The 27,274-nt window shown below is 54.4% G+C and overlaps 1 protein-coding gene and 1 pseudogene across 4 annotated transcripts; both read left to right on the top strand.

The window, feature by feature from the left end:
- Positions 1–63: 63 nt before the first annotated feature.
- Positions 64–27,274, top strand: TPD52L2 (TPD52 like 2). Of its 4 annotated transcripts, XM_054541411.2 has the most exons (9): positions 598–751; positions 4,666–4,811; positions 8,992–9,140; positions 11,161–11,220; positions 18,473–18,574; positions 21,751–21,777; positions 23,319–23,360; positions 24,946–24,994; positions 25,589–27,274. In XM_054541411.2, exons 1-9 carry the CDS (start codon positions 733–735, stop codon positions 25,682–25,684), a joined length of 690 nt encoding a protein of 229 aa, XP_054397386.1. In that variant the 5' UTR covers positions 598–732; the 3' UTR covers positions 25,685–27,274.
- On the top strand, positions 11,987–12,488 carry LOC129052172 (protein GVQW1-like; annotated as a pseudogene).

Raw genomic sequence — 27,274 nt, forward strand, 5'->3', positions numbered from 1 at the left:
CGTGTTGGCGCGCGCCTGTAATCCCAGCTACTCGGGAGGCTGAGGCCGGAGAATCGCTTGAAACCTGAGGGCAGAGACTGGAGTGAGTTGAGATCGCGCCACCGCACTCCAGCCTGGGCAACAAGAGTGAAACTCCGTCTCAAAAAAAAAAAGGACCAACTAAAAAAAGAATATAAATACAGGACTTACGGGGGGAGGCTGACCCCTAAAGTAAGGGGTCGGGCTGGAAAGGATCTCAAGGGGTCTGAGTTTGAGCCGCCGAGGCGCGCGAGCCCCAGCACTCCTAGGCAGCTGCATCCGCCCCGGAAGATCCCCTGGGGGCCCTGCGCTGGCTTTCCACAGCGCCATGTTGGACGGTCCTCCCACTTCCCACCTTCCCCGCCCTCCCGCTACTCTGACCGTTCTACCTGTGATTCTCGCTGGTGGAGTCAACTTGGAATGGATTCCCGCCGAACCACGCCTCCCTTTCCTGCTGCGCCCGCAGTTTCGGCCTATCAGGTTGAGTCGGGTAAACCGGGACGGGCCAAACGACGCTCTCATTGGACATCACTGGTGGGGGCGGGAAGAAGGCGGAGCACGTGCCCGGGCGGAAGTAGCCGTCGCATCGCGGATTACGTAACGCCGCGGAGCCGAGGCAGTTCCGCTGGCTAGTGTGTACGCGGCGAGCTACTCCCGGCGCCGCCCGCTCGGCTCCCATAGCGCCCGCGACAGCGGCCCGGACGCCGCCTGAACATGGACTCCGCCGGCCAAGGTACCTGCCGGGCCCGGCGCCTCCGCCGCAGATGGGCCCAGGCCGCCCGGTGTTCTCCGTCTCCCGGGGTCGCGTCTGCGACTTTCTGTCCTCTCGGTCTCTGTTCACCCACTCCGCGGCCCCTCTTCAGCACCCGGGCCACTGACCTCGAAGCTTTTGATGGTCGTGGTGTGTGTCTTTTGCCCGCGGCCCAGACCGCTTCCTGGGCTCTCTCCAGCCGCCCTCCCGGTCTCCCCTGGGACCGCTCCGAGGTGTGGTTCCCTGGCGCCCGCCGTTGCTCCCGTAGTTTGGGTTCTCTCCCTCCAAGCAGGTCTCGCTTATGCCGCCCACCCCGCGCCCTGCTCTTGCTTGCTCTGCCACCCCCCGGTCCCTGCGCGGGGCCCTCGGGTTCACGCTCTCTGGCCCTGGACCCAGTCCGAGGTGTTGAGGCCGGCACCCGAGCAGAGAAGGGCTTCGCGTTCAGCAGAGCTCCCCTTGGGCAGCAACTCTGCTCGGAGCTCAGCCTGCTTAGGGGTTGCCTCATGGAGAGGGGGTGGAGTGAGTCAGGGGCACACCCAGCATACCAGGCCTGTTTCCAGAACAGTCGCCCCAGAGCAGTATGAGATGGCCACTGAGGGGCGTGGAGCGAGCCCAGGAGATTAAAATCTTGAGAAGATGATAAAAGTCTGCCTTCCATTATGGGGCTCTAGAGAGGGATGCTAAATTTCTTTCTTTCTTTATTTTTTTGAGACGGAGTCTTGCTCTGACGCTAGGCTGGAGTGCAGTGGCGCGATCTCAGCTCATTGCAACCTCGACCTCCCAGGTTCAAGCGATTCTTCTGCCTCAGCCTCCTGAGTAGCTGGGACTACAGGCACGCACCACCACACCCAGCTAATTTTTGTATTTTTAGTAGAGACAGGGTTTCACCATGTTGCCCAGGATGGTCTCGATCTCTTGACCTTATGATCTGCCCGCCTCAGCCTCCCAAAGTGGTGGGATTACAGGTGTGAGCCACTGTGCCCGGCCACATAGTAAGCGTTATAATTCCTAGGTGCTGCATTATTCTGGAGGGTGTTTTTTGTTTGTTTGTTTTCGTTTTTTTGAGATGGAGTCTCACTCTGTCGCCCAGGCTGGAGTGCAGTGGCTAGATCTCGGCTCACTGCAAGCTCCGCCTCCCGGGTTCACGCCATTCTCCTGCCTCAGCCTCCCAACTAGCTGGGACTACAGGTGCCCGCCATCATGCCCGGCTGATTTTTTGTATCTTTAGTAGAGGCAGGGTTTCACTGTTAGACAGGATGGTCTTGATCTCCTGACCTTGTGATCTGCTTACCTCGGCCTCCCAAAGTGCTGGGATTACAGGCGTGAGCCACCGCGCCTGGCCTTTTTTTTTTTTTTTTTTTAATTTAATTTTTTTTTTAGGGACAGCGTCTCTCTCTGTCTCCCAGGCTGGAGTGCAGTGGTGCAATCATAGCTCAGTGCAATCTTCAACTCCTGGGCTCAAGGGATCTTCCTGCATCAACCTCCCAGGTAGCTGGGACTATAAGACTACCGGGACACCATGCCAGGTTAATTGGTCTTTCTACTTTTTTTTTTTTTGAGACGGATTTTCGCTCTTGTTGCCCACACTGCAGTGCAATGGTGCGATCATGGCTTACCACAACCTCTGCCTTCTGGGTTCAAGCGATTCTCCTGCCTCAGCCTCCCGAGTAGCTGGGATTACAGGCGGGCGCCACCATGCCTGGCTAATTTTGTATTTTTAGTAGAGATGGGGGTTTCTCCATGTTGGTCAGGCTGGTCTCGAACTTCCGACCTCAGGTGATCTGCCCGCCTCAGCCTCCAAAAGTGCTGGGATTACAGGTGTGAGCCATTGTGCCCAGCCTCATTTATCTTTTTTTAAATAGAAGAGAAAGGCTGGGCTCGGTGGCTTACGCCTGTAGTTCTAACATGCTGGGAGGCCGAGGCCAGTGGATCACTTGAGGTTAGGAGTTTGAGACCAGCCTGACCAACGTGCCAAAACCCCGTCTCTACTAAAAAAAAAATTAGCCGGGCATGGTGGTGCGCTCCTGTAGTCCCAGCTACTTGGGAGGCTGAGGCAGGAGAATCGATTGAACCCAGGAGGTGGAGGTTGCAGTGAGCGGAGATTGTGCCACTGCACTCCAGCCTGGGCGACAGAGTAAGACTCGTCTAAAAAAAAAAAAAAGAGAATCAGTGGATAAAAAAGTGGGTACGCTTCGTTTAGTAAGCATTTGTCGAGTGCCAAGGAAGTGCACGTCTCCAGTCCTGTGGGACATTTGAAGGGAGTGAGATGCAACCAGCTTTTAAGAAGAATATGTTTGTTAAGTGCATTTAATCTGGTTTCTTTGTGTTGTCTTTTAAAAGGCATAGTTTTTTTTCTTTTTTTCTTTTCTTTTTTTTTTTTTTGAGACAGTCTCAAAGAAAAAAAAAGAGTAGAGACAGGGTTTCACCATATTGGCTAGGCTGGTCTTGAACTCCTGACCTCAGGTGATCCGCCCGCCTCAGCCTCCCAAAGTGCTGGGATTACAGGCATGAGCCACCCCGCCCGATCAGTTTTTCTTTTCTTTTTTTTTTAAAAACAATTTTTTTTGGCTGGGCATGGTGGCTCAATGCCTGTAATCTCCCGGGTTCAAGTGATTCTCCTGCCTCAGCCTCCCAAGTAGCTGGGACTACAGGCGTGTGCCACCACGCTAACTAATTTTGTATTTTTAGTAGAGATGGGGTTTCACCATTTTGGTCAGGCTGGTCTCGAACTCCTGACCTCATGTGATCCACCTGCCTCGGCCTCCCAAAGTGCTGGGATTACAGGCGTGAGCCACTGCGCCCGGCAGTAAGCCTGTTTCTTTTCAGAATGTTCTGATCAGCAGGGAAAGTGTTACAATAGTCATGTGCTTGGATTTGGAGAAAATCGAAATAGACTATTTTTCCTTATGTGAAATCTTGTAGACTTTTAGTGTAGTCAGGAAGATGCATTTGGCATGAATTTAAAACAGTGGCTGCAGGAATTTGAATGTGATCTGGGTGTAGTTGAGGTGTGTGGCGGCAGCACACCGCTCTGCACCTCTCTGCCTGCTGGCGGCCTTCTGGCAGTGGGATGAGAATCGGGAGGTAAATGAAGGGAATTTTGTTTTGCCGACTCCCTGAAGGAGCTGAATGAGCAGCATGTGTTCCTAGTGTGTAATTTTAGCATGTGGCCTATCAGATGTGTTGAGAGGAAAGTGATGCTTATTGTGCATATTAACCATATTAAGTTCCTTTTTTTAAAAAAAGTGGAAATTTGTCAGGGTACGGTGGCTCACACCTGTAGTCCCAACACTTTGGGGGGCCAAGGCGGGCGGATCACCCGAGGTCGGGAATTGGAGACCAGCCTGGCCAACATGACGAAACCCCATCTCTACCGAAGATACAAAAATCAGCCGGCGTGGTGGTGCGCGCCTGTAATCCCAGCTACTCGAAGACTGAGGCAGGAGAATCACTTGAACCCGGGAGACGGAGGTTGCAGTGAGCTGAGATCGCACCATTGCACTCCAGCCTGGGCGACAGAGTGAGACTCCATCACACACACACAAAAAAGGTGGAAGGTCTGTTAGATTGAGCTGCTTTCTTTGTAGCAAGGGTTTCCTGCCTCTGAAGATAGTATTCTCACTGGGAAGCCAGAATTCGGGTTTGGCTGCCTTGGGCCGGCATTTCTTGTGCCCTGAAGCAGCACAAGTGGCATTGGCTTTTCATCTTAGGTGGCCTGAGGTGTGGCTGCCCTCGTCTACTGCCCATGCCGTCCTCACAGACCTTTCAGAGAAGAGGTGTTAGTCTCCAGGGTCTCACCCACTCCCACCTTTGCTTTTGTCCTGCTAGAGACCTCTACCGTATTTACTTGGAAGTAACTTATTTGACACTTTGTGGCCTCATTTTGTCTCTGGCAGATATCAACCTGAATTCTCCTAACAAAGGTCTGCTGTCTGACTCCATGACGGATGTTCCTGTCGACACAGGTGTGGCTGCCCGGACTCCTGCTGTTGAGGGTCTGACAGAGGCTGAGGAGGAGGAGCTCAGGGCTGAGCTTACCAAGGTGCTGTGGCTTGGCTGTCTGTCCTGGGGTGAATTGGAGTTAAGGCCCTCTTGGATTAGTGAGAGGCCAGGGTACTGGCCACGCTCGGGAGGAATTGCCCTGGGTGGTCACCTACCCTGCTCTGTGTTCCCACTGATAATGGGGTTCTCTTTGTATGTGCCCAGCTCCATGCACTGGACTCAGAGCCACCTGGCAGTGGAGACAGGGCATGACTCCTTTCCCATACGTCTGTGCCTGGCCCTTCCTAAGTGCTCCCTGAGGAGTGTTCACACATGAACCACCTCTGAGCAGCCATCTCCTGGGAGTGTCTGTGTTGGAATTAACACTTGATAATCATTTTTAAGACCCCATGAATCTCTCTGTCCTGTATCTTAAGTTTTCTTTTAAAAATATTTATTTTGGCTGGATGCAGTGGCTCATGCCTGTAATTCCAGTGCTTTGGGAGGACAGGGTGGTAAGGTGGGAAGATCACTTGAGCCCAGGAGTTTGAGAGCAGCTTGGGCAACACAGTGAGACCTTGTCTCTACCCCCTAAAATTAGCCAGGTGTGGTGGCATGTGCCTGTAGTCCCAGCTACTCAGGAGGCTGAGGTGAGAGGATTGCTTGAGGCCAGGAGGTCAAGGCTTCAGTGAGCTGTGATTACATCCTGCACAGCAGCCTGGGTGACAGGGCGAGACCCTGTCTCAAAAACAAAACAACTTCTTTTCTAAAAAGTATTTATGTGATCTTCTTTAAGTGAGAGTCCCTTAAGAGTAATTTAGGAATTAAGAACAAAAGCCTCCAACCATAATTTTTAGTCAAACCAACTGCCAAGAGTTTTCTTTTCACCTTGTGATGTAGTTTAATTCCGGAATCTGGGTCCAGGCCTAGGTCTGAGTAAGGTTGGTTGTGCCGCTGAGCCTGAGGACCAGGTTTCAGATCCTGAGGACATCACACAGCTATTTCTAGCCTAGAAGATTAAAGGAGAGTAGCAGGAAGTCCAAGGACTCTTTGCTTTCCATTTAACTTCAGAATATGTGAGTTTAGAAACTAAATCCACAAGGTTTTTTTCAGAGTTGAATTACAATAAGGTGAAGTTCTTTTTTTTTTTTGAGTCGGAGTCTCTGTTGCCTAGGCTGGAGTGCAGTGGCGCAATCTCGGCTCACTGCAACCTCCAATACCCGGGTTCACACTATTCTCCTGCCTCAGCCTCCTGAGTAGCTGGGACTACAGGCGCCCACCACCACGCCCGGCTAATTTTTTTGTATTTTTAGTCGAGATGGTTTTTTTTTTTTTTTTTTGGAGACAGAGTCTCGCCTTGTCGCCCAGGCTGGAGTGCAATGGTGTGATCTTGGCTCACTGCAATCTCCGCCTCCCAGGTTCAAGCGATTCTCCTGCCTCAGCCTCCTGAATATCTGGGATTACAGGCACGTGTCTCCATGCCCATCTAATTTTTGTATTTTTAGTAGAGACAGAGTTTCACCATGGTGGCCAGGCTGGTCTCAAACTCCTGATCTTGTGATCCACCCACCTTGGCCTCCCAAAGTGTTGGGATTACAGGTGTGAGCCACTGTGCCCGGCCCCTACAAGGTGAAGTTCTGTATTGCTTTTTTTTGTTGTTTTTCTTGAGACAGAGTCTTGCTTTGTCGCCCAGGCTGGAGTGCAGTGGCGTGATCTCAGCTCACTGGAGCCTCTGCCTCCCTGGTTCAAGTGATTTTCATGCCTCAGCCTCCCAAGTAGGTGGGATTACAGACGCCTGCCACCACACCTGGCTGATTTTTGTATTTTTAATAGAGACAAGAGTTTCACCATGTTGGCCAGGCTGGTCCCAAACTCCCAGTCTCAATAGTTCCTCCCAGCTCAGCCTCCCAAAGTGCTAGGATTACAAATGCGAGCCACTGTGCCCAGCCAAGAAAGATAATTTTTTTTTTTTTTAAGGATGGAGTCTCACTCTTGTCACCCAGGCTGGAGTGCAGTGGTGTGATCTCGGCTCGCTGCAGCCTCAACCTCCTGAGTTGAAGTGATTCTCTTGCCTCAGCCTCCCGAGTAGCCGGGATTACAGGCACACAGCACCATGCCTGGCTAATTTTTGTATTTTTAGTAGAGATGGAGTTTCACCATGTTGGCCAGGTTGGTCTCGAACTCCAGACCTCAGGTAATCTGCCTGCCTCAGCCTCCCATAGTGCTAGGATTACACGCAAGAAAGTTTTTTTTTTTTTTGAGACGTTTTGCTCTTGTTGCCCAGGCTGGAGTGGAATGGTGCGATCTTGGCTCACTGCAGCCTCTGCCTCCCAGGTTCAAGCGATTCTCGTCTCAGCCTCCCGAGTACCTGGGGTTACAGGCGCATGCCACCACGCCTGGCTAATTTTTGTATTTTTGGTAGAGATGGCGTTTCATCATATTTGTTAGGCTGGTCTCGAACTCCTGACCTCAGGTGATCTGCCCGCCTCAGCCTCCCAAAGTGCTGGGATTACAGGCGTGAGCCTTCGTGCCCGGCCAAGAAAGAGGATTTTTAAAGAGAAGCTAGTCATATATGAGCCGAAGATACTGAGAACTCATTCTACAGTGGTAAATCTTTGAATGATGCCCCTTTCAGAGGTCATGTTCTTTTTTTTTTTAAGACCTGAGAAAGTTCAAGTCTTCATGATCAGGAATCTTTCTGTTACTCAGTTCTAACTACCTTAAGCACAAAAGATAATTTACCTTTTGGTCCGTGTAACTGACTCTTGCCAAGGTTTGGAACTGACCTCAGGAACACAAGTGTTTTCTTAAGGGCGTTTTTTTCTGTCACCTGTGTCACTGTCCATCTGCTTCCTCCTCTCTGCATATGGAATTCTATGAGTGCAGACGGTGCCCGGCTGCCAACAGTTCCAGCTTCTATTGTCCAAGCCCAGACCGAGAGCCCTGAGGGAAAAGGATCCTCACTGTTTTTTGTTTGTTTGTTTTTGAGACAGTCTCGGTCTGTCACCTAGACTGGAGTGCAGTGGCATGATCTCGGCTCACTGCAACCTCTGTCTCCTGGGTTCAAACAATTTTCCTGCCTCAGCCTCCCGAGTAGCTGGGGTACAGGCGTGCACCACCATACCTGGCTAATTTTTGTATTTTTAGTAGAGACGGGGTTTTGTCATGTTGGCCAGGCTGGTCTCAAACTCCTGACCTCAGATAATCCACCTGCCTTGGCCTCACAAAGTGCTGGGATTACAGGTGTGAGCCACTGTGCCCGGCCAGGGTCTTCACCTTTTTTTTTTTTTTTTTTTTTTGAGATGGTGTCTTGCTGTGTCACCCAGGCTGGAGTGTAATGGCACAATCTCAGCTCACTACAAGCTCCGCCTCCTGGATTCACACCATTCTTCTGCCTCAGCCTCCTGAATAGCTGGGACTACAGGTGCCTGCCACCATGCCTGGCTAATTTTTTGTATTTTTTAGTAGAGACAAAGTTTCACTGTGTTAACTGTTAGCCAGGATGGTCTTGATCTCCTGACCTCGTGATCCGCCTGCCTTGGCCTCCCAAAGTGCTGGGATTACAGGCATGAGCCACTGCGCCCGGCCGGTCTTCACCTTTTTAATACCATGCCCAGTCCCAGTAAAGAGCTCGGACAAGCCTGGCATGGTCATCCTGGGCCATTCGTCATGACCACAAATGGACATGGTGATTGGTAGCTCTCCCAGAACTGTTTAGTTGTGGGGCGTGGGACAGTTCTCTGGAGTCAAGTTCCTAGTACCAGATAAAAACAGATGTCTGCTGGCTGGGCGCAGTGGCTAACGCCTGTAATCCCAGCACTTTGGGAGGCTGAGGTGGGAGGATCACCTGAGGTTGGGAGTTCGAGACCAGCCTGACCAACATGGTGAAACCCCATCTCTACTAAAAATACAAATTAGCCGGGCATGGTGGCACATGCCTGTAATCCCAGCTACTTGGGAGGCTGAGGCAGGAGAATCACTTGAATCTGGAAGGCAGAGGTTGTGGTGAGCCGAGGTCGTGCCATTACACTCCAGCCTGGGCGACGAGCGAAACTCCATCTCAAAAAAAAAAAAAACCAACACCCAAAAACCAGATATCTGCTGTAGATGCTATTATTCCCAGGACGAGTTAATGCTTCGGTAAGCGGAAAGTTCTTGTGTAACTCATGGCACTGTGCATGAGGATGTCAGTCACTTCCTGCAGTAGTGATGGCTCATCATGTCAACTGCATGCTTTGCAGGTGGAAGAGGAAATTGTCACTCTGCGCCAGGTCCTGGCAGCCAAGGAGAGGCACTGTGGAGAGCTCAAGAGGAGGCTGGGCCTCTCCACCCTGGGGGGGCTGAAACAGAACCTGTCCAGGAGCTGGCATGATGTGCAGGTCTCTAACGCGTAGGTACCTGCCCCAGGCGCACCCCTGGGGGCTGAAGAGAACGTGCACCACACGTGCCCCTGGCATGCCGGGGGGTGTCATCGTGCACAGGGACGAGTTGCAGCCATGGAGTTGAGTGGCCCGTTTGGAAGGAGCCAGAGAGAGGCTCTGAGCCCTTGGCCCAGGGACTGTGCCTTGTTTGTTCAAAAAGCTTGGTGTCTACATGTGTTTTATTTATTTTTAAGTTTTTGTGTACTTTATTTATTTATTTATTTTTTTTTGAGACAGAGTCTCACTCTGTCGCCCAGGCTGGAGTGCAGTGGCGTGATCTTGGCTCACTGCAACCTCTGCCCCCCGAGTTCAAGCGATTCGCCTGCCTCAGCCTCCCAAGTAGCTGGGATTACAGGTGCCTCCCACCGCGCCCGGCTGATTTTTTTTTTTTTTTTTTTGTATTTTTAGTAGAGATGGGGTTTCACCATGTTGGCCAGGCTGGTCTTGAACTCCTGACCTTGTGATCCACCCGCCTCAGCCTCCCAAAGTGCTGGGAATAAAGGCATGAGCCACCGCGCTGGCCTTTTTTTATTATTATTATTCTTTTTTGAGATGATTTTGCTCTGTCACCCAGGCTGGAGTGCAGTGGCGCAATCGTGATTCACTGCAACCTCAACCTCCTGGGTTCAAGCAATCCTCCCAACTCAACCCCCCTCGTAGCTGGGATGACAGGCGTGCACCACCACACCTGGTTAATTTTTTCACGTTTTATAGAGACAGGGTCTTGCTTTGTTACCTAGGCTGGTCTCAAGTTTCTGGGCTCAAGCAGTCCTCTTGTTTTGGCCTCCTAAAATGCTTGGGATTACACGTGTGAGCCACCACACCCGGCTTATATATGTGTTCTAAAAAGGCAGACACACTGGCTAGTTGTCCCGGTGGAAAATGATAGGAAGACTGTGTTTCAGGGTGCAGACTTGAGAGAGCACTGATCAGGTCCTTAGCAAGAATGGTTTTTCTGTGGTCCTTGTTGTGGGTGTGGCATGGTCACAGCCTCTGACCCAGATATGGCCATGTGGGCCGGGCATGGTGGCTCATGCCTATAATCCCAGCACTTTGGGAGGCTGAGGCGGGTGGATCACTTGAGGTTAGGAGTTCAAGACTAGCCTGACCAACATGGAGAAACCCTGTCTCTACTAAAAAATACAAAAATTTAGCTGGGTGTGGTGGTGCGCACCTGTGATCTTGGCTACTGGGGAGGGTGAGGCAGGAGAATCTCTTGAACCCGGGAGGTGGAAGTTGCAGTGAGCCAAAATGATGCCATTGCCCTCCAGCCTGGGTGACAGAGCAAGACTCTGCCTCAAAAAAAAAAAAAAAACAACACATATATATATATATATATATATATATATATATATATATATATAGGACCATATGGTCCCACAACCCTAGGGACTCTGACCCTCCCCAATGACGACGTGGTCCTACATGACGACGTGGTCCTATAACCCTGGGACACCTGTCCCAGATGTCGCTCAGCTTTGAATCTGGGGAGTGCTGCTTTCTCACTTGGCCCTGTCCACGTCACTTCTCTGAAACATACCCTTCAAGGTTGGGGCGGGTGTGGAATGTTTCCCAGAAGCCATGTTCCTACAGAAAGACAGAACAGGTCACATTTCATAAATCTCACATATGAGAGGCCCATGTTTTTGTCCTAGGACGTCGTAAGTTTTGAATCCCAAGGGTGTTTTGGAGCTGTGGGCTGTGCCCTTCCAGTCCCCCACAGCAGTGCTGTTGCCTGAGAATCTCCTAGCGAGAGACCAGGGGCTACTGCCGGGTGACAGAAAAGGGAACATCAGTTCCGTCATACCCACAGCTCACCTGGTGGCCTGGGGCCTGGTTGAGGCAGTGGACCCCATTTTTGGGCCGTCTGTGGAGTTGATGTTCCTGCCAGCTGGTCCTTCTCTGTCTTCCCTGGAACTTCACCTGCAGTTTGATGCCTGAGTTAAAATTGTTCTTCTAAATAATTCACTGTAGACTTTCTGTTTTTAGCTATGTGAAAACTTCTGAGAAACTTGGAGAGTGGAATGAGAAAGTGACCCAGTCAGACCTGTGAGTGCCTGTATCGTCAGCACCTCCTCCTTCCTCCTCTCCGCCTCCTGACACTCAGTCGGGGAAGGGGGCTGTGCACACTTGGCGCAAAGCTTGTTTTGGTATTTGCTGGCTATTTTTCTTACTATAACTTTTCTTCTCTCAGGTAAACTATCCTTTAAACTTTTGTGGAACAGGGAATAGTAGCTGAGAGAAACTCACTCAGCCACCTGACCACGCTTAAAACTCCCCTCTGCCTGATAATGCGTCCCTTATGTAAGAGGCCTGCACTGGTCCTGGCTATATCTCTAACTAATAGAGCTCCTTGGCTTCCGGCAGTGCACAAGCTGGACAACACCACTTGGCCTGGTTTTGTTGGTGGCGAATTTTTGTTTGTTCTAACCCTAACCCTTTTCTCTGCTTAGCTCCAGCTGTTGGGTTCTCAGAATTCTTTTCCTCCTTTAGGGGTAGTTCTTGAGTGGAGGGCGTGGTGTAGGATATGCTGGTGGAAATTTGAAATCCTTACGTTCTGGGAGGCACCGCATTGTCAGAGCATCAGCCAGTGTGGATCAAGTGTGGATAGTTTCGTATGTGTGTGTCAGTGGTGTAGCTCAGAGTGCCTCCTAATATTTGGAGATCCTTAAACTAGATAATAGTACTTCATTTACTTATGCTCTGATCTGATTATAATGTCTTTAAACTGAGGAGGGGAATATTTTTAAATAGTCTCTGTGGGATTTTTTCATCTGTTATTTAGAAGGAAGCGCTGTAATGGTTGCCACAGAACATGGGCAGAAAATCCTCCCATGTTGGGCTGAAAGGAAACGGTTGCTGCCGAGCTTGTCTTGAAGGTCCTGGGGGACCAGGCTGGCACTCTGTGCACGTGGAGCCTTTGCGTCTGGTGTCACGGTGGGAGGCTGGTGTCAGGAACCCCGGGCGGTTCATGGCATGTTGCCCTGGGTATTCCAGGGACCCGGGCAGTTCATGGCATGGCTACAGCAGCCAGCTGTACATCTGGGTGCTCTGGGGACCCGGGTGGTTCATGCCATGTTTACCTGGGTGTTTTTTTTTTTTTTGAGATGACGTCTCGCTCTGTCGCCCAGGCTGGAGTGCAGTGGCGCAATCTCCACTCACTGCAAGCTCCGCCTCCCGGGTTCAAGCCATTCTCCTGCCTCAGCCTCCCCAGTAGCTGGGACTACAGGCACCCGCCACCACGCCTGGCTAATTTTTTGTATTTTTAGTAGAGACGGGGTTTCACCGTGTTAGCCAGGATGGTCTCGATCTCCTGACCTCGTGATCCTCCCGCCTCGGCCTCCCGAAGTGCTGGAATGACAGGCGTGAGCCGCCACGCCCGGCCTGAGCTGGGTGTTCTAGGGACCCTGGTGGGCTGTGTCTCGGGCTGTTGGACAGTGACTTTGCTGGGCGGCAGATGGTTCCTAGGTTGGGACAGTGACAGTCATCCTTGGAGTTTGCTGGGCGGCAGTTGGTTCCTAGGTTGGGACAGTGACGGTCATCCTTGCAGTTTGGGCATCAGGCGGACGCACAGTGCAGACTCAGTCTGGAAATAGTCTTAGGAGACTTCAGTGCTGTTTTGTAAAACCAACTGACATAAAGCTGCCGGGATCTTATTTCAAATAAATAGTGTTTCAGAGAGCTTATTATAATACTCAGCGTCCCGACCCCTCTGGAGAAACCTGTGGCTCAGCATGGAAGTACATGGCCAGTGCATCACCTGGCCGAGGCCATTCCCCTGGGTTCTGTGGGGAGAGCTGTCAACTGACGGTTCCAGTGTGGAAGCGTTTCTGCCGGGACAGCCCAGGCCGAGGGCGATGGTTTCTGCCAGGACAGCCCAGGCTGAGGGTGATGGTTTCTGGTGGGACGGCCCAGGCCGAGGGCGATGGTTTCTGGTGGGACGGCCCAGGCCAAGGGCGATGGTTTCTGGTGGGATGGCCCAGGCGGAAGGGATGCGGCTCGGGAGGTGGGGCCTGAGGATGTGGCCGTGGCGCGTGCTCTTCCTGGCTGGTGCCTCTCCTAGGCAGCTTCAGGAGTTGGGCTGTAGGTGTGCCTCCACCGCCCAGAGCTCTTGCAGAAGAAGGCAGTAAAAGCTCCCTGCATCCTGACCCACATGTTTGTATATCCTTTCAGCCATTGGCGCCCTGGAGGATGGACGGGAAGGAGAACGTGGCCGGTGGGTGGAGGATAGCGCCAGTGCCTGGCCCCATGAGGCTGCAATGCGGCCGCATTCTCAGTGGGTCATGTCTGAATGCGAGAGCAGCTGTGTTCTGCGAGTGGTGAAACGATTGCCTGTTGCATTCTATTTATAGGCAGAGGCAACCAAAAACCTCAGTGCTGAGAGGGGTATCATACAGATCCTGCAGTTATGAGCTGGTTCACTTGGAGTTGTTTTGGTTGCAGGTGACAGAAAGCACGACTCAAGGTAGCATCAACCAAACAGGGAGGTGGGAGCACTCACCTGGCAGAGAAGTCCCTGCCCCTACTGCTGCAGCCCAACAGTGTGTCCCCATATGGGTCTCCCTGGACTAATGGCTGTGGCCTCGGAGGTGGTGTGCTCTGGCCAGGCCTGGATCACTTGTCCATCCTGACTGGGAGTGGGGGCAGCCCCCAGGGACAGACTCAGGAGAGGGGGAGTGCAAGGATGTCCCCCAGATGCCCTGTGCTGCCCAGGGGACGGCTCACTGGCAGTGGGATGAAACTGCTGTCTGTCCAGGGCTCTCTTCCTAGGAGGTCTTAGGAGCTCCCAAATGGGTGCTGGCTGGGGTTGCCTGGCCCGGTGCTCTCAAGGAGAGCTGAAGCTAGTTATTGGGTGCAGATGCTGGCTCTGACCCCTGCCCCTTCCTCTCGGGCTCAGCTTCCCCATCTGTCATGGAGTAATAACAACCTAGCCTTCTGGTCCACTGAGGAATGTGTGTGCCTGTGTGTTTGAGGCTCTCAGAACAGGTCTGCAGCGCTGTGAGCCTTGGAAGGGGGCCTCACAGCTGCTGCTGCCACCTCGGAGGCCCAGGATGGGACCGAGAAGGGGAAGGGAGAGGTCAGAGCCACAGCTGTGGGGCAGGGACCTGCTGTAGGAAGAGAAGGCCAGGGAGGCGCTGGTGGTGGCCTCAGGCTGTGCAGGTGATGCCCATTGTTTCCAGGGCCATCCCAGTTTGGAGGTTCCTGTTTCTAGAGGAGGTTCCCTTGTGACCCCTCGTTTCCACACCCAAGCAATGCTGAGGGCTGTGGGGCCCCCAGGGGCTTGGGTGTGGTTTATGGCACGGCAGGGACTGACCACAGTGGCACCTGGTGTCAGTGGTCAGTGGTCATTGGGTACTGAGGGTCCCTCAGGGCCCTCCTCCTTGTGTGGGTGGCACCCACCCACAGGTCACGCTCAGGACCCGCATCTCATTCCGATCCTCCTTGTGTGGGTGGCACTTACCCACCCACAGGTCACGCTCAAGACTGGCATCTCATTCCAAAGGCCGGGCACAGGCGGATGTTTTCTCTCCCACTTTGGTTTCCTCATGCCAACTCTTAGGGCACACATGCAGGTGCAGCTTCCCCATCCCCGCTCTTCAGGCACAAATGCAGGTGCAGCTTCCCCATCCCCGCTCTTCAGGCACAAATGCAGGTGCAGCTTCCCCATCCCCGCTCTTCAGGCACAAATGCAGGTGCAGCTTCCCCATCCCCGCTCTTCAGGCACAAATGCAGGTGCAGCTTCCCCATCCCCGCTCTTCAGGCACAAATGCAGGTGCAGCTTCCCCATCCCCGCTCTTCAGGCACAAATGCAGGTGCAGCTTCCCCATCCCCGCTCTTCAGGCACAAATGCAGGTGCAGCTTCCCCATCCCCGCTCTTCAGGCACAAATGCAGGTGCAGCTTCCCCATCCCCGCTCTTCAGGCACAAATGCAGGTGCAGCTTCCCCATCCCCGCTCTTCAGGCACAAATGCAGGTGCAGCTTCCCCATCCCCGCTCTTCAGGCACAAATGCAGGTGCAGCTTCCCCATCCCCGCTCTTCAGGCACAAATGCAGGTGCAGCTTCCCCATCCCCGCTCTTCAGGCACAAATGCAGGTGCAGCTTCCCCATCCCCGCTCTTCAGGCACAAATGCAGGTGCAGCTTCCCCATCCCCGCTCTTCAGGCACAAATGCAGGTGCAGCTTCCCCATCCCCGCTCTTCAGGCACAAATGCAGGTGCAGCTTCCCCATCCCCGCTCTTCAGGCGCAAATGCAGGTGCAGCTTCCCCATCCCCGCTCTTCAGGCGCAAATGCAGGTGCAGCTTCCCCATCCCCGCTCTTCAGGCGCAAATGCAGGTGCAGCTTCCCCATCCCCGCTCTTCAGGCGCAAATGCAGGTGCAGCTTCCCCATCCCCGCTCTTCAGGCGCAAATGCAGGTGCAGCTTCCCCATCCCCGCTCTTCAGGCGCAAATGCAGGTGCAGCTTCCCCATCCCCGCTCTTCAGGCGCAAATGCAGGTGCAGCTTCCCCATCCCCGCTCTTCAGGCGCAAATGCAGGTGCAGCTTCCCCATCCCCGCTCTTCAGGCGCAAATGCAGGTGCAGCTTCCCCATCCCCGCTCTTCAGGCGCAAATGCAGGTGCAGCTTCCCCATCCCCGCTCTTCAGGCGCAAATGCAGGTGCAGCTTCCCCATCCCCGCTCTTCAGGCGCAAATGCAGGTGCAGCTTCCCCATCCCCGCTCTTCAGGCGCAAATGCAGGTGCAGCTTCCCCATCCCCGCTCTTCAGGCGCAAATGCAGGTGCAGCTTCCCCATCCCCGCTCTTCAGGCGCAAATGCAGGTGCAGCTTCCCCATCCCCGCTCTTCAGGCGCAAATGCAGGTGCAGCTTCCCCATCCCCGCTCTTCAGGCGCAAATGCAGGTGCAGCTTCCCCATCCCCGCTCTTCAGGCGCAAATGCAGGTGCAGCTTCCCCATCCCCGCTCTTCAGGCGCAAATGCAGGCGCTGTGAGGACTGGAGAATCCTCTGCTGCGGGTGACTTTGCTTCAGCGAACCACAGAATGTTCACGTGGTTTTATGCATTTGTTATTTCAGGGAAAATCAAGGTGAAAGATGTCTTCAGAATTTGTATTTTTGGGCCGGGCACGGTGGCTCACACCTGTAATCCCAACACTTTGGGAGGCTGAGGCAGGCGGATCACGAGGTCAGGAGATCGAGACCATCCTGGCTAACATGGTGAAACTCTGTCTGTACTAAAAATACAAAAAAAATTAGCTGGATGTGGTGGCGGGCGCCTGTAGTCCCAGTTAGTCAGGAGGCTGAGGCAGGAGAATGGCGTGAACCCTGGAGGCAGAGCTTGCAGTGAGCCAAGATGGTGCTGCTGCACTCCAGCCTGGGCTACAGAGCAAGACTCTATCTCAAAAAAAAAAAAAGGATTTGTATTTTTGAAACTAAGTGTAGCAGGTCATTAGTTACTTATAACTGGTGTTTTATTAATAAAAAAATAAAAAATTAAAAAACAGCCATGGTTCCAGCTGCATGGAGCCTGCATGGGAAAGTGCATCCTCTGGGCTGGGCGCAGTGGCTCACACCTGTAATCCTAGTGGGCTGGGCGCCGTGGCTCACACCTGTCATCCCAGCACTGTGGGAGGCCGAGGCGGGTGGGTGTCTGGATGGGAAAGTGCATCCTCTGGGCTGGGCATAGTGGCTCACGCCTGTCATCCCAGCAGGCTGGGCGCGGTCCTGTCATCCCAGCACTGCGGGAGGCCGAGGCAGGTGGATCATCTGAGGTCAGGAGTTCAAGACCAGCCTGGCCAACATGGTGAAACCCTATCTGTACTAAAAAGACAAGATTAGCAGGGCGTGGTGGGGGGTGCCTGTAATCCCAGCTACTTGGGACGCTGAGGCAGGAGAATCTCTTGAACCCGGAGGCGGAGGTTGTAGTGAGCTGAGATTGCACCACTGCACTCCAGCCTGAGTGACAGAGCGAGACTTTGTCTCAAAAAAAAAAAAAAAAAAGAAAGTGTGTCCTCTGGTAGGCCTTGGGCTGGGGGCGGGCATGAGAGAGCTGTGCTGGGATATGCTGCCAGGGCACACTTGGTGGGTCACACACTCTTGTCAACTGGGGGTTGGAGAGTAGTAGCACTCAGCTCACACGGGCCTCCTGCAGGGAGTGGTGGGAGGGCCTGTGAGTAAGGGCTCCAGAAGGCTCATCGTTGGGACCTGGTGTCACCAGTGGGAGTGGGAGGGGCCTGTGCCTTCTCTGGCGCCAGTCATCCCAGATGCCACTCAGGGCTTGGCTGGGTTTGCCAGCTCTCCAGGTTGGCACTGGTAACGCCGAGATGGTCTTGGGAGCCCGTCTCCATTCAGCCTCGAGTTCCCTGGCTTCACTGAGGGAGGAGCTGTGATGAGGTGGCTGTGGGTTCGCATTTTGGGCTTTGTTATGTCGGAGTCTACTGTGTTTTGTGTTTATGGTGGCAGCTAGATGAGGGCCAGCGACTTCAGGTGTTGACTGTCATGTTGGGCCCACAGTATCCCTGCAGCCACAGCATCCTGCCTGCTGCCCTTCGCTTGTCCTGCGGACGCCAAGGCCCTGGAGCTTTGCTTTGATGGGATGGACACTGGAGGGGATGGAAGCGGGGCCTTCACTAGGGGCCGGGACAGACCCTTGCACTGTGAAAAGAGGCCTGGGAATGGAACTGTCCGATGTTCTGAAGGCACACGGGGCCGCGCCGTCTAGAGCAGGGGCACCTTGCGGGCTGCATGGCCACTCTGTGATGCTTGTTCCCCGCAGACGTGGTTGAGCTTGCATTTTCTCCCCTCAGCACAGTCTCATTTGGGCAGAGGAAAGGGAACCTTGCACGCATGGGCTGGTCAGGGCACTGAGAGGCCTTTCTGCTCTGGCACTGCCTGCCAGGCGTGCACCTCAGGGGGCCCGTCCGTTCTAGCAGGCAAATGGGGCATGTTCTCTGTAGTCAGAGGGGCTGTGAGAAGACAGGAAAGCGGGCTTAGTGGGTATCAGGCGAGGGGGTGAGATTGGATTGTGAGATGAGAAAGCAGTGTCATTGCAGGGCTGGGCGGCCGAGACTCGGCAGGGTCGCTGAGAGCTCAGTGAGCGAGCAACGCACAGGCGGCTCCTCGCCGCAGGGGCCTCTGGGGGCCGAGGGGCTCTGGGCCTGCACCCCCTCTGTAGACACATGGCGAGTGCCCACCTCTTGCCCCAGCTCCTTTCCTCAGTTTTCCTCGGGCGTGCTCCCGGTGCTTTGTTTGCTGGCTGTGGGTGGTGACCCACCCATGCTGTCTGGTTGATTTAACTGGTGTGTCTTCCAGCTACAAGAAGACTCAGGAAACTCTTTCACAGGCAGGACAGAAGACTTCAGCTGCCCTGTCCACCATGGGCTCTGCCATCAGCAGGAAGCTTGGAGACATGAGGTGAGACCCAACCCTGACTCTGCTGCCTTGAGACCTGGCCAGGAGTGAGGTGAGGTGTTGGAGGCACTACAGGAAGCCTGCCTGGAGATCAGGGCTCAGATGCACTGGCTCAGGGACGTGGCCATCATGGCCCCGACCAGTCTGTGTGCGGACCCTTGCCTGGAAGGTTCGTCCATCCCCGTTAGCTGCTTTTCTGCCATTTCTGTGTTCTTCAAGGAGGGTTGGCTGCCAGTGCTGTTGGGTAACTTGTGGTGCTCGGGGTTGGTGAGGGAGGAGTCTGCACCTTGAAGCTTCACTGAGAGGCAGCGACTCCAACCTGGAGGTCAGAGTCAGGTCAGCGTGGGATGGCAGTCCTCCACCATCTCCAGGACAGGGGCTCGGCGTGGTACTTCCTCAGGGTGTTTCCCAGGTCTCAGAAAGTGCAGTCAGACGCCAGGAGGCCCTGAATGAGCCTTCTCTCCCAGAGGCTGGTGAAAGCCTCCTGGCCATCAGAGGTCCCTCAGCAAGCAAGGCTGGGGCCAAGGAGTGAGCAGGGGGCCGGCGCTTTGTGGCTGGCACGTTTGCTCTTCCTTCCCTGTTCTAGGCTCCCTGACTACAGCACGGTGATGAGGGGATTGAGCCAGAATGAGGGGCTCAATGAGGGGATTGAGCCTGGGTATGATGCTTGGCTGGGCTACCTCCTGGCTGGGCACCCCAGCTGGGCCTCGGGCACGCCTTCTTTCACAGGGGTTGTAGGAGTGGATGATATAGGTTGTCACCATCACCAGCATCCTGGCCCCAACTTGGGTGCTGCTGCCCACCCTGCCCTGACCCCTTTCCCATTCTCAGAACTGGTCTTCTGGCTTTTGGATCTCAGGGAGTGCCTCCCTGTAGCTCTGACCCAATCCTGGCAAAGATGGGTGCAGGATTCCTAGAGGACCGGTGTGTGGAGCACAGTGCTGACCCCACCCAACCCTCCCCTCTTCCCCTCTTGTGGCCCCTGCAGGATTCAGAGATACGCACATCTGCTGGGCTGGCTCCCTGCCTGCCTGCCGTAGGTTAGGTGTGTCCTGCCTCCCCGTCTGTGGTTGCCACGTGGGGGTCGTCCTGCGCCCCTGACCACTGAGCCACAGGCCACGACACAGACGGCCACACACACCCAGGGACCCACCCTGCCAAGCAGAGGGGATGGCCAATGCCCAGGGGCTGTGCCCACTTTTATTTTTGTTTTTTTGAGGTAATCTACCTTCCCATCCCTGCAACTTCTGTTTCGAGAAGTTTTAAACCTCTGGAGAAGCTGCACACTCATCCGTATGCAATGTGTGTTTCCTCTGTGCACCCTCACACGCCCAAGGCTCCACACTCCCCAGCAGCTGTGACTTGGGGGGTCCTTGTGGGGCACCCTACAAATGCAAGTCTTCCCCACCACTGCTGAGCTTTGGACCCAGGAGGGACTCCCTGAGCTTCAGCTGAGCTCAGCCTCGCAGGGCTGTTTTCTTTCTGAAAATGCTGGTCTCACCACAGAGCATCTTCAGGAAGTAACAGGTGTCTGTTGTGCCTAAATTATGCCGGCCATCAGGAGGCGTTTGGCCACTCTTAGTGTCCACACTCCCTTTTGAGTTTGTTCAGAGCATCGTGGTGGAAATGGGCACGCGAAGTCCTTGGCACTGATTGGAATAGCCGTGCACAAGCCAGTCCTGGGGTTTTGATCCGGGCATTTGTTTGTATGGCCTGTTTTTCTCTGGAAGCACAGGGACACGGTCCTGGTTCTCTGTCTGCTCCTCCTTCTCTGATGGGGAGAAAGGCTTTTGCTCTCTGCTCAGTCCTGGGGTTGGCAGCTGTCCCCTGTGTCGTGTAGCCTCAGGGCATGGCTGGCAGTGAGCAGAGTTCCGGTTGCAGTGACGCTGGCACAGCTGTCAGTGTGCCCAGCCACACTGTGCCACGTGTTTGCACGTGTGCCCTGGTACGTGGGGCCAGCTGGGTGAGCGGAGCCTCAGGCTGACCTGGGAGGAGCCAGCTTGCTCCAGTTGGCTGGCCGTGTTAGTGGTGTCCTTGGAGGGTCCTGTTTGCTGGTGTGTCTTGCCCTGCTTGCTCCTCCGTTTATGCTTGTAGTGGTGGTGGGAACTCTGACGTCTGGAGCCCCTTGGTGTATCCCCATCATCTCCCCAAGCAGTCACAGGTGGTTTCTGAGGTCTGAGCCCATTCACCTCTTGACTTAGAGACTGAGGTTGAGAGCTCACTGCTTCCTGAAAGTAAAAATTGGGTTCTGGGAGGTTTATATCATGAGTTTAGGGCTGGATGAACCCCAGCGGACCCCTGCTGACTCTTGGGCGGAAGCCCCTCCGGACAGCTACCCAACGCCTGTGTCCATGATGGGCCTGTCCCAGGGCAGCCCCGGTCTGTGAGGCCTTTGGTGTGCCCTGGGGCACTGGTGATGGGAATGGGAGGAAGGGAACTAGATTCAGGTCAGAGTGGGGGGTTTACACCAGGGTCAGGTCACCATCCGACTCCGTGGTCTCAGATGAGGCATCGGCCCTCTCAGGACCTCGGGCGAGTTGAGCGTTTCCCAGTTCTTCGGTGGCTCCCTCCGTGTCGGAGTGGGCCTGGCTGCAGTGAGTGGCAGCAGCTGCCCTTGGACACACAGGTTTCCAGGTTGGCGTCTGTGGGCACGGATGGAACTCAGAGCAGAAATGCTCGGTGCCAAGGGTGTCCCACATCCTCCCACAGTGCGTGTGCTCCCTCAGCAGACGCGCTTTGGGGAACACGGGCCGCTCGTGTTCTGTGGAGCTGGCCAAGCCCAGCTGTCATGCTGTGGCACGTTTCATACCTTTGCGCACTGGATGGGGCCAGTTGTGCTCCAGGTGCTGTGGCTTCTCCAAACAGGTGTGCCTTGGGGCAGGCGTGGACAGGGCATGGGCCCAGGGGCCTCTTGTGCACAGCCGTGAGGCTGAGCAGTTGCTGGTCATGAGCTTGCGAGAGCCTCCTGTTGAGTCAGGACTTGAGGAGACTGGAGACAGGGCTGCTCTCCCTGGTGGTGTGCGGACTGGAGGAGCTGTCCTGGAGGGTCTTCCCCTGCCGGGCCTGACTGAGCATGAGCAGGAGGCCTCCCCTGGGGCTCCTCGAGGAGGGCTGTGAGTGGGTGCTGGCCTCCCTTGCTTACACTTCGTTTCCTCTTCTCTCCTGCTGCCACCTTCCAGGGCTCATCCATTTTCACGCTCCTTTAGGTAAGACTGAGCCTGGACACACCTGTGGAAGACTTTTCTCTGAATTGGGGCAGGGTGGACTCTAGCAGGGCCCGTGGGCGGCTGTGCTGGTAGAGGGTAGGTGAAAGTGGGATCACCCCTTCCAGGACAGCAGTGCCAGCCAGGCAGTTGCTGCATCTCAGGGAACAAAGCAGCAGCGTGGGATCGATGCAGAGGCCCCCTGGAACCGCCCGGCCCTTCTGTGTCCCCTCCTCGTGTTTCCCCCCAGGCTCACAGGCTGCCTGCTGCCGGGTCTGTGAATAACTGGCCTGGCGTCCAGGCCTGAGTTTACTCCTGAAAAGGAGCCTTTCTTTTTTTTTTTTTTGAGATGGAGTCTTGCTCTGTCACTCAGGCTGGAGTGCAGCGGCGTGATCTCGGCTCACTGCAAGCTCCGCCTCCCAGGTTCATGCCATTCTCCTGCCTCAGCCTCTTCAGGTAGCTGGGACCACAGGCGCCCGCCGCCACACCCAGCTAATTTTTTGTATTTTTAGTAAAGACGGGGTTTCACTGTGGTCTCAATCTCCTAACGTTGTGATCTGCCTGCCTCAGCCTCCCAAAGTGCTGGGATTACAAGCGTAAGCCACCGCGCCCGGCCTTTTTTTTTTTTTTTTTTTTTTTTTTTGAGATGGAGTCTTGCCCTATCGCCAGGCTGGACTGCAACCTCCAACTCCCTGGTTCAAGCGGTTCTCCTGCCTCAGGCTCCGGAGTAGCTGGGATTACAGGCACAAGCCACCACGCCCAGCTAATTTTTGTGTTTTTAGTAGAGACGGGGTTTCACCGTGTTGGCCAGCATGGTCTTGATCTCCTGACCTTGTGATCCACCCGCCTCGGCCTCCCAAAGTGCTGGGATTACAGGCGTGAGCCACCGTGACAGGCCTCAAAAGGAGCCTTTTCACGTGGGAGGGCTGTGCTGACTCTCACCACCTTCCTGTTCAACATCTGTCCTGTTTCCTTGTTTTCCTTCAGATGGAGTTTTGTCTTATTACCTGAGAGCCCGTAGGTGTGCCTCCCACAGGGCCCTCCTGCAGACCAGAGCAAGCTCCTCTAGGCCAACCCGGGGCGCCACCAGCACGTGCCCTTCTGGCTGGAACCGGGAGGTCTAGAGCCAGGCCCAGAACAATCTGTGATTTCTTGTGTTTTTACTTGACTTGGTGGTTTCTCTTTTGCCAAAAGGTCCTTGCCGAAGTCAAGTAAGGACATCTGAAGGCTGTTTGTACCAAATACTTTTCAAAAGCCCAGGCCTGGTCTCCTCACAGCTTCCTATGGCAGTGCTCTCCCCCCGCCCAGTGCTATGCGCTGGGCAACTTGGGGTGCCCCCCGTGAGGCCAAGGGAGGACCCTGGGGTCGAGTTTCCTTCGGGGGCATTGTGTGGAGGGGCAGGCAGCTCGCTCCAACTGCTGGGAGTGGGGGAATCCCAGCTCTGCCCATCCCCGCCAAGTTGGGGTTGTGTGTGGATCTTGGTGTTAACTCTTGCTTCCTCCTTGGTGTTAACTCTTGCTTCCTTCTGCCATGCTTCCAAGCAGCAGCTACTCCATCCGCCACTCAATAAGTATGCCAGCCATGAGGTAATGTATGCCTGCTCGCTGCAGCTCCAGAGCCGGGTGTCTCTGGTGGGGCTTGGGGCGGCTCCCGCCGGTTACACCTTGCCCTTCCCATATCCCTGGATTAATTAAGGACGCCATTCCCTTGGCAACCTCTGATGGCTAAAGGCTGGTAAAGACCCCCTCTAGGCTGACGAGGAAGAGCTGGTAGGGGGTCAGGCTCTTTACCTGCAGCCTCCAGAGGAGATCTTTGTGTCAAACTGGGCCGTGTCCTTTCCAAGTCCTGACTCTGGCTGCCTGCAGTGGGTGGAGTGGGGTTCGAGGGGCTCGCACACAGATCCCGGCACGTGGGGTTCGAGGGGCTCGCACACAGATCCCGCCACTTGCCCTGGTGAGCTGTCACTCAGGACACTTCACGGTCTCAGCCTTCACGGAAACACCCAGAGCCGTGGTCCCTATCAGGCACCACCCTGATTCTCAGGATTCTGTGCCTGTGCCGTGGGGCACTGCCCTGATTCTCAGGACAGCCCTGTTCTCCTTGTGGGGACTCCGGCTGGGTGTCGCAGACATGGTGGCCTCTAGAGGCCCCGGACCTGGGAGGGGTATCTGGTTGTGTGGGAGGGACTGAGTGGGATGGAGCTGGCCTGCTTTCTCCTCTTGTCTCCTTATCACTCTGCTGTCCCAGAAGTGTCCTTAGTCTTCCCTTCGCTTCTCTGAGAAATGTGCATGAAGAACTGCAGACTTTTAGTAATCTCAGTACAAGAGCCCAGGATGTCCCTGTAGGGTACAGCAGAGAGGGGCCGACAGCCCCCCATAACCTTTTCATAACCTCAGTACAGGAGCCCAGGGTGTCCCTGTGGGGTACAGCAGAGAGGGGCCGACAGCCCCCCATAACCTTTTCATAACCTCAGTACAGGAGCCCAGGGTGTCCCTGTAGGGTACAGCAGAGAAGGGCCAACAGCCCCCTATAACCTTTTCATAACCTCCATACAGGAGCCCAGGGTGTCCCTGTGGGGTACAGCAGAGAGGGGCCGACAGCCCCCCATAACCTTTTCATAACCTCAGTACAAGAGCCCAGGGTGTCCCTGTAGGGTATGACAGAGAGGGGCCGACATCTCCCCATAACCTTTTCATAACCTCAGTACAAGAGCCCAGGGTGTCCCTGTAGGATACAGCAGAGTGGGGCCGACAGCCCCCCATAACCTTTTCATAACCTCAGTACGGGAGCCTAGCGTGTCCCTGTAGGGTACAGCAGAGAGGGGCCGACAGCCCCCCGTAACCTTTTCATAACGTCAGTACAAGAGCCCAGGGTGTCCCTGTGGGGTACAGCAGAGGGGGGCCGACATCTCCCCAGCTGCACAGTCAAGGGGTTTCCAGTTGCCTTGTGTGACGTCTGGACCTGTCCCTGTGGTTGTTGGGCATGGCTGACCTCACTTTTGACCTGGGGAGTCTCCGAAATGACCTGGCTGTCTCACAGTTTTGCCATGAGATCTTGGGATGTTGTTAGGGGCCCTTTGGAGGCTGGCCCTAACCCTGAGGCCCTCCCGAGTTAGGAGAGCAGCACAACCCTTTCCTCTTGACACCAACACTCTTCCCTCTCTCTTTAAAGGAACTCTGCAACCTTCAAGTCGTTTGAGGACCGAGTTGGGACCATAAAGGTAATTGTACCCGGACTGTCTGATGGTCTTGGTAAGGTGTGACCTGTCACTTACAGCAACTTGTTTATTATTAGTCATTTAGTCATTGTAGACTCACATGCAGTTGTAGGAAGTAATGCAGGGAGGTTCCTTGTGCCTTTTACACAGTTCTCTCCTGCGACAACATCTTGGAGAATGCTGTAGTGCAGCCTCCCCACCAGGACATTGGCACTGACTCAGGACACAGAACGCCTCCACACCGCCCTTCCTGGTCCCCACTGCCCTTCCTGGTGCCTTCTTGGCCATGCCGACCTTCCTCCCGCCCTACCCCCAGCAACCCCATTCCACTCTCCCTTTGTATAATCGTGTCATTTCAAGAATGTCACGTAAATGGAACGATACAGTGTGCAGCTTTTTGGCATTCACTGTCTTCATTTGGCATCGTTCTCTGGAGACCTGTTCGGGCTGGTGCCCGTCCGTGATTTGCTCCCTGTCACTGCTGAGCAGTGTTCGTGTTACATAAGCTTTTGTAGAGCATTGAGCATGGGCTTGGGATCTGCCTTGTGTTGTGTGCTCTGTCTCAGGTTTTCTGTCTTCATCTTTTCTCTCCTGTAGTCTAAGGTTGTGGGTGACAGAGAGAACGGCAGTGACAGCCTCCCTTCCTCAGCGGGGAGTGGTGACAAGCCCCTGTCGGATCCCGCACCTTTCTAAGCCTGTGGTTGCTTCACCCGCTGCAGAGCACACGCAACACACCCTCAGCATCACAGCCCGCAGCTCTGTTCAGCGGAGCAGCCAGCCGGGGCGGATGAGCAGAGCCGGCTTTGAGGACAGTCCTGCCCATCCACATGGAGATGTGGCTGCCGCGTTCGCATGAATTTAAAGAACACAGGCTTGTACACAGATGTTTTACACTCAAGTTTGTAGATGAAACAGATCACTGTGCTGTCCTTCTTAGGGGTGCAGGAAGTGGACAAGGCGGAGGATTTGAAAGAATATTGAGCCAAAGCCCAGGCTCCCTTTGGGAATCATGTTAGCCCATCAGAATGTTGAAGGATTGAAGGGTTCTAAGCATAGAATAAGTGGCATTTTCTGACTTCTCCCTCCTCCTTCTTCCCTGACTCACAGAGGGAATGCAGTCACCCAGCAAGTCCTACCTGTTACGCAGTTTTTTATCTCAAAATGCCGAACGAGAAAACTGTCCATTTTCTGAGACCCCCAGAAAGGAAACTGATCCTCAGCAGCTGCCTAATTGTTGTGCTAATCTAGCTTTAACGGAAGCAAATTCATTATTTTTTAAATGCAGTGGACTTTTCAAAAAGTTTAAATTAGGCAAAGCAGCTTTAGCCTCACAGAATATTATTTCTTTGGACTCAAGCTGAAATACAAGCCTTACATTGCCTTATGCTTTATTTCTTTCTAATTTTTATATGTATATAGATGAGGGTTCCTTAATGGTTGTGAGCCTTGTGTGGAATTTTACACCTGGCCTGCATGGCAGCCTCTTCCAGTTGGGGTGTTTTATTTCACACACACTCCATCCCAGTGTACAAAACCTGCTTCTCTTCTCAACCATGGCAGCTCCCACTGGCTCCCCTGCCCTGCCCTAAAGGGCTCTTGAGCCTCTGGGAATGGGAGGGGCCAAGAGAAGGAAAACCCTGTCTTTAGCACCCTTTAAAAGAGCTGTGCCCCCCTTCTCAGTGCTGCCTTTGCATGGGCCTGGCCCGGCTCGCATTCGTCAGTGACTCCAACCCTCCTGCTTGCTGCACTTGGGATACCACCCCACAGGTCAGGTGGAGGGTGGGGCGTGGGCATCAGCCAGGATTGCTGTTGCCTTTTTCTCAGGAGCTACAAAGATCTCTTCCTGTTACTAAATGGTCACACCCCAGCAGCCTCTCTCCCACACCAGGGCCCTGCATGTCAGATGGCATGGTCTGCAGGGGGAGCTCTGTGCCTTAGTGGCCATTGGCAGGACACTGAGGGCCTGCCTGTGGTGTGCCCAGCTCTGCCACTCCCAGGAGGGGAAGGGCTGCTCAGCTCAAGGTGTCCTGTTTGGTAGAGCAAGTGTCCTCTGACAGCCGTGTCCCCGGACAGTTCAGACACCCTTGGGGATGGCACTCCACACACGACAGATATGCAGGGGCCAGGGAACCCCAGCGCTCGGTGCCCTTTGTCCAGGGTTAAAATCGGCCTGTGGGGTGTGGTGAGAAGGCAGGTTGTGCGGGTGTTAACTGATGTATTTTTTCCTGAAAGTTATAACAGTGGGTAATTTGTCAATAAAGCATTCCTTTGGGGGAAAGTCCA

Source organism: Pongo abelii, chromosome 21, assembly GCF_028885655.2.
Source record: "Pongo abelii isolate AG06213 chromosome 21, NHGRI_mPonAbe1-v2.0_pri, whole genome shotgun sequence".
NCBI classification, from domain to species: domain Eukaryota; kingdom Metazoa; phylum Chordata; class Mammalia; order Primates; family Hominidae; genus Pongo; species Pongo abelii.